General features: G+C 44.3%; 1 protein-coding gene across 1 annotated transcript in view; it reads right to left on the reverse strand.

Annotated features, from left to right (window-relative positions):
* The window catches only part of IARS2 (isoleucyl-tRNA synthetase 2, mitochondrial), a 59,584-nt gene extending 56,006 nt beyond the window's left edge, over positions 1-3,578 (reverse strand). The window contains exons 1-2 of the mRNA XM_080824366.1: positions 3,191-3,578; positions 1,536-1,658 (exon numbers count right to left, since the gene is read on the reverse strand). Of these exons, the coding sequence (XP_080680492.1) occupies positions 1,536-1,658; positions 3,191-3,457 (390 nt within the window). The 5' untranslated portion in view covers positions 3,458-3,578. The remainder of the gene's footprint in view (positions 1-1,535; positions 1,659-3,190) is intronic.
* Positions 3,579-6,848: the final 3,270 nt, after the last annotated feature.

Raw genomic sequence — 6,848 nt, forward strand, 5'->3', positions numbered from 1 at the left:
CTTCATCAAAATTAAGAAATTTAGGGGCACCTGGGTGGCTCAGCCGTTGGGTGTCTGCCTGCAGCTTAGGTCATGGTCCCAGGGTCCTGGGATCCAGCACTGCACGGGCTCCCTGATCCATGGGAAGCCTGCTTCTCCCTCCCACTCCCCCTGCTTGTGTTCCCTCTTTTGCTGTCTCTCTCTCTGTCAAATAAATAAATAAATAAATAAATAAATAAATAAAATCTTTTTTAAAAAAGATTTTAAAAAATTAAGAACTTTTAGTGGCACATGGCTGGCTCAGAAGAGCGTGTGACTCTTGATTTTGGGATCATGAGTTTGAGCCCTAGCTGGGGGCAGAGATTATTTAAAAAAAACAAAAAAAGCTAAGAACTTTTACTCTTCAACATAACCTGTTAAGAGCGTGAATGAAAAGACAAACTACAGACTGGAAAAATAGTTGCAAGTCACATATCTGACAAAGGTTTCAGACCTAGGCTATATACATAAAGAACCCTCAAAACACAACAGTAAAAAAACCCAAATAATCCAAGTAGAAAATGGACAAGGTCAAGAAGCCAGCAGATTCAGTCCAGTGAGGGCGGCCTTCTGGGTTCAAGTACCAGCACCAGCTTCTTGCTATAACCTCATAAGGCATAAGGGAGAAAAGGAAGCTCTCTGGGTCTCTTTGTATGGGGACCAATCTCACTGAAAAGGCCTCTGCCCTCATGACTTAAAAAATCACCTCCAGGGGCACCTGAGTGGCTCTGGTCATGATCCCAGCATCCTGGAATCGAGCCCTGCATCCGGCTCTCTGCTCAGCAGGGAGCCTGCTTCCTCCCTTCTCTCTCTGCCTGCCTCTCTGCCTACTTGTGATCGGTCTGTCAAATGAATAAATAAAATCTTTAAAAAAAAAAAATCACCTCCCAAAGGCCCCCAACTCCAAGTACCATCACATTAGAGATTATTAGGGTTAAACATATAAATTAACATATAAATTTAAGGGTCAGGAAGAATAAATAAATCCGTCTACAGCAACTACCTAACATTTATATATTTTACTTGTCTTATCACGTCTTTCCTGATCAGAGCATAAGCTCCATAAAGACAAGACTCATCCATCTATGTTTTGTGCCCTGCAATTCCCAGAGTCTAGAAAAATACCTGGCACATAGTAGGTGTTCACTAATGACTTACTAAAATATTTACTAGAGTAAAATAACAACAAGCTCAAAGCAAATACCAGAGATATTATTTTTCACACAGCACTAAAACTGTTCATTGGTGCTTTCTATTATGACATTTTAGTTTTACAGTGCCTGGGTGGCTCGGTTGGTTGAGTGTCTGACTCCATCTCAGCTCAGGTCTTGATCTCAGGGTTGTGAGTTCAAGCCCCCTGTTAGGCTCCACGCTGGTAAAGAGCCTACTTAAATACATTAAGTTTTAACCATCAATGCAAATTTACATAATTGTCATAAAATTAGAATACACTGTTTTGTAAAGTGTACTTAAATAAAGGTTCTTCCCTCAAGTCTTATAAATTAAATTACAATTACCTTATTTAAAGCATGTCCAACATGTGGGTCACCATTTGCATAAGGAGGTCCATCATGAAGACAAAATTCTGTTTTGGCTTTTCTTTCTCTTTGCCATGAATAAAGTTCTGAAAATCCACATTTCTGTTTAAAAAGAACCAAACATCAACCAAATTCATACTCCCTGAATCTTACCATAAGTAACAGGCAGCATTTGCTTATTTCTTATCCCATACCATTGTATTCAACTCTAAAACCCAATGGTGAGGTACTAAATGCACATCTGAGGCCTCATTTTCTAAAACTTTTTAATAGTTTCTCCATAGGCTTCAGATTGAAATGTAAGTTCTTTATAAGGTAAACAGGGCCCAACAAAGGTTAGTACCACCAATTTCTGGCCAGTCTCTGAGCACACCCCACCCTCCACTCCTTAGTCCAGCCAGGCTGAAGGGCCTGCAGATCACACTCCAGCCCCCCCCAGACCCTCCCCAGACCCCCTCCCCCCATACACAGACACTCTATTCTTGCTCTCCTTTGGCCTCAACATTTGCTACCTTCCAAATCCCAACAATACTCACTGAAGCCCTACTCCCCTTCTCACACCTACTGTGTACCCCTGGCCCAGCCACTTTGCCCTTTTGGGCTTGTTCCCTTATTTGAAAAAAATGGTAATAATAGCCAATTCACAGAGCTGGTGTGAAAATTACACGAGAAAACACTGAAATTGTCACAGTTCCTAGACTAACCATGGTACTGAACAAAACACTTTTAAAAAGTAGATGGCCAGGGACGCCTGGGTGGCTCAGTCGGTTAAGCCGCTGCCTTCAGCTCAGGTCATGATCCCAGCCTCCTGGGATCGAGTCCACATAGGAATCCTTCCTTGCTCCGCAGGGAGCCTGCTTCTGTCTCCGCCTCCGCCTGCCACTGCCTGCTTGTGCGCGCGCTCCCGCGCTCGCGCTCGCGCTCGCTCTCTCTCTCTCTCTCTCTCTGACAAATAAATAAATAAATAAATATCTTAAAAAAAAAAAAAAAGTAGATGGCCAAAACAGGTTTATGAGTCTAGAACTCTGATAACTGCCCTAAGAAGATTTAGGCTAAGCAAACGCACTTAACCAACGTATCTTTAGGAGATCCTAAAGACTCCGGAATTACAGAAGCTAACAAGTGAATCTGCCTTAGAAAGTTCAGTCTAGGACAGGAGACAGATGCAGATTTTAGGGAGGCGGCTGGGAGGCAGTGAAGTACAGCTACTCTACTCTGCAAACAAGCCAGAATTCCAACGAGGCGCCTACTGACACAGCAAGAGTAAGCTTCAACGGTCCCACATAATCGAATTTGTATTTATATCAGTCCATGTCAATTTGCTTTTCACGCGCCACTGGAAAAGTGCCCAAATTCAACTTTTGGGGGCCTAAAAAAAAATGGGACTTCTAGTCAGTGCTGCGCTGCTACGTGAGCATCCTCTTCATGACCCGGCTCTGGAACCTCTGAGGGAGTCACCCTGAGGTTTCCGAGCAAGAAACCCTGGGCGGAGCAGGGCCACGACGTCCCCGCCCAAAGGGGTCCAGGGCCTGCCGCCCGGTCCCACCCGCCAGGGGTGTGGTCGCCCGGAGCGGCGGCCGGCGAGGGCCCGTCTTCCCACCGCCCCCCCGACCAGGTCGGGCCTCCCTGCCCACCTGCTGGATTTCCAGCTCCGTGTCGGGCTGCTGGCGGCCCAGCAACTTCATGGGGAAGCTGGTCTGCGGCAGCAGCACCGTGTCCCGGTATCTGCCATTATTCGAGCTCTGCAGCTGGTTACTGGCCCCGGTGACTGACCGCACCAAAAGCCTCCCCGTCGTCCCCCGCCACCCCCGGTGACAACGAAGGCGGGGCGGCACCCATAAATTCCGGGCCGCGGCCAGAGCCGCGGCTCCCGACCCGCGCGGGTGCAGCCCCCAACGCATGGCGGGCCAACCCGGGCCTCTCCGTGAGCGCCAGGTCCTCCGCGGGAGGTTCCCGCCGGGGATAAGGAAAACCGGGACCCCAGAGAACCTCCACGAGTTCTGCCGAGTGCGCACGCGCGCGGCGCACGGAAGGGGCGGGAAGCAGGCCCTTCCCAGAGACCGCAAGAAGGCAGCCCTCCCGGGTCTTGGAAGCAACCGGGGCGGGGCCGGGCTGACTCTGAGGGGCGGGGCAAGGTGTGGCAGGCCGGCCCGGGCTCAGATTTCAATCACAGAGCCCTGACTTTGTTTTTTAATATATTTAGTACATCCAGTATATATAATATATAGCAAATACTTAAGAATTTTTTGTATAACTAAGATACTATCACTTCAACCTGTAATTAATATAAAATTATAAAAAAGATTACATTCTTTGTTTCAGTGTGCATTTTACACACATAGCATCTCGATTTGGGTTAGTGATTTGCCAAACGCTCAACAACCACACGGAATAATGGCTACCTCAGGGGGTAGCATCTCTTTAGCTGAGTGCAAAGATCAGTTCCAATATTGTAAACCAACCTAATTATGTAATTTTCAGATTCCCTATATCGCACTCTGTACGTCCACTTATGTCCCACTCCTACAGAACTGTATACAGGTGTAAGACTTGAGATCTGGTTTCTGACTTCTATCTACCTGCCTTATATCCCACTTTTTGGAAGTTTGGGTTAGGCCACTTTTACATAAAAAGTGAAAATAGCATTAAGCATTTGTCTTGCAACAAGACTACATAGAGGCAGCAGGCACCCCAAGTCACCAGAGTGGCCCCACCAAGCTCCTGTCCTGGGAAATACTCTCAGCATCTCAGCATCAGCTGCTAGCCCTTTGAACTGTGTCTGTGAGCATCTGTGCTCTACCTCAATTTATTCTGGGCATTTGTCAGCAAGATGTGTCCTAAGGAATCAGGAAAGCTTAAGAAAGGTTGTTTTGGGGCATCTGGGAGTGCTAAAAAATTTTTCCATTAAAATTAATGATAATTGCTTCTTTGCTTTATTCCATTTAGGCTTATGAAAGGTTTCATAGGAACACTACTTTCAGCTAGCAGGGCGAAATCTGTATTTGGCTGGCCAGGTCATTGCAGTTCACAATTGTTACCTTTTCATTGTAAAGTGTACCTCTCAGTGCGCCTGGGTGGTTCAGTGGGTTAAAGCCTCTGCCTTCGGATCAGGTCATGATCCCAGGGTCTTGGGATCGAGCCCTGCATCAGGCTCTCTGCTTTGCAGGGAGCCTGCCTCTCCCTCTCTCTCTCTGCCTGCCTCTCTGCCTGCTTGTGATTTCTGTCAAATAAATAAATAAAATCTTAAAAAATAAATAAAGTGTACCTCTTTCCTCCTATTCATAAGACACAATATCTAGAAGACATGGCTTGCATAAATAAAAAATGGACCAATTTTCACAAAAATAAAAAGAAAATTTTATATGGAAAAGCATACCAAAAAGTAAGAAGGCAAGCGGCAAATAGTAAGCATTCAGTGTCAGCTTCTTCCCAGCTCCTTAGCTCATTTAATCATTAAACCTCATCAAGTGAAGACATAACCGCCAAAACAACCCTCTGTGGTGAGGGAGGTGTTATGGTTATTGCCATTTTACAGATAAGGAAACTGAGGCACATAGTGATAAGTAACTTACCCAAGATCACACAACTAAGAAGTGGCAGGGCTGGGATTCAAATCCAGGCAGTTGGCTTCCAGTACCCATATGGATAATCACCATAATATATTGCCTCTCCTACACTATAATGTGGGAGAGAACATTTGCAAACACATTTTAAAAATTAATATCCAGGGGTGCCTGGGTGGTTCAGCTGGTTAAGCGTTCAACTCTTGATGTCAGCCCAGGTTTTGATCCAGGGTCATGAGTTCAAGCCCTGCAATGGGCTCCACCCTGGGCATGGAGCCTATTTAAAAAATTCATATCCAAAATGTATAAGGAGTTGCTACAAATCAGGAAAATACAAACAACCTAATGGAAAAAAACTCATAGGATAAGAATAGGCAATTCATAGAAAAATGGAAAAAGCCAATATACATACTCAAATATACTCAAAGATACTCAACTTTAGGAGTCATAAAGGATAGGCAGTTAAAACAAGATACCATTTCTATCCAACAGATGAAAGCAAAAGACAGGAAGTTTGGTAACAAGGATTGGGAGGGTATATGAAACTGGTCTCTCTCACAATGTTGGTAGTAATGTATAATTTGTACTGCCCTTTTGAATGGCAGTTTGGCAATATCTGTCACCATTTCAAAGGTATTTCACTTCGGACCTGGACTTCTGCATCTGGGAATGTATCCTGTGAACTTTAGTCTCACAGGAGCACGATAAGGAGTGCATAGAGGAGCTCTTCTAACCAACCCCTACATAACACATTGCTGAATTCAACTGTGCTCTCTGTCTCCCCATAAATTCTGTCCTGAGGGTACACTCAGCCCTCAGCGCAGAAGGCTACTCTCTATGCACCTGCACAATTTTCTCCTGTTGGCCTTACAGTCAGTTACATCTATCCTTAGTCTTATTCAAGCCAGTTGTGCTTGTTATGTAATTACTTAATGATAAAAACGAATGTATGCTTAAAATGGTAAATGTTGTTATATATATATATATATATATACACATTTTTAAAGATTTTATTTATTTATTTGACAGACAGAGATCACAAGTAGGCAGGGTGGCAGGCATAGAGAGAGGAGGAAGCCGACTCTTTGCTGAGCAGGAGCCCGACGTGGGGCTCAATTTCAGAATCCTGGGATCATGACCCGAGCCAAAGGTAGAGGCTTTAACCCAATGAGCCACCCTGACACCCCTGTTATATATATTTTTACCGCAATAAATGGTCTGCCTTAAGTCTCAGAGTTATTACGAAAATCAAATGCTATTGTATAGGTAAAAGCCTTCCCAAAAATCCCAAATGGATTTTTGGTAGTCATTTGTTGATATCGCTCTCTGATGAGTTTTTGCTTAGTGGAAATTAATTGTTTGTTTCTAGCTATAAAAGTGTGGGAGTTATAGAAGAGCACGCAGAATCAAAAATGGTTCACTGACTACTCTCTTCTCAAACCGTTTTTTCCTTCTTTTAATGCAAGGTAATTGCTTTTATGAAAAGTAAGGGGAATTCCCTGAAGAGTCCAGTGAAGTCTCCAAAACAACAAACTGCTGTTGAGTTAGGTGAAGCTAAAATAAGTGTACAGTAGTGGGGAAAATACCATAAAAAATCAGAAGTATTCTGCAGCCCGAATGTGGTTAAGTGTCTAAACCAGAAAACTAAATGGTGCATTATGGCTCCACAGTATCCAGAGAGATAAGACAAAATTCCAGTCCTAGGACACATGTTCTAAGGAAAGGCCTG

Source organism: Martes martes, assembly GCF_963455335.1.
Source record: "Martes martes genome assembly, chromosome: 15".
NCBI classification, from domain to species: domain Eukaryota; kingdom Metazoa; phylum Chordata; class Mammalia; order Carnivora; family Mustelidae; genus Martes; species Martes martes.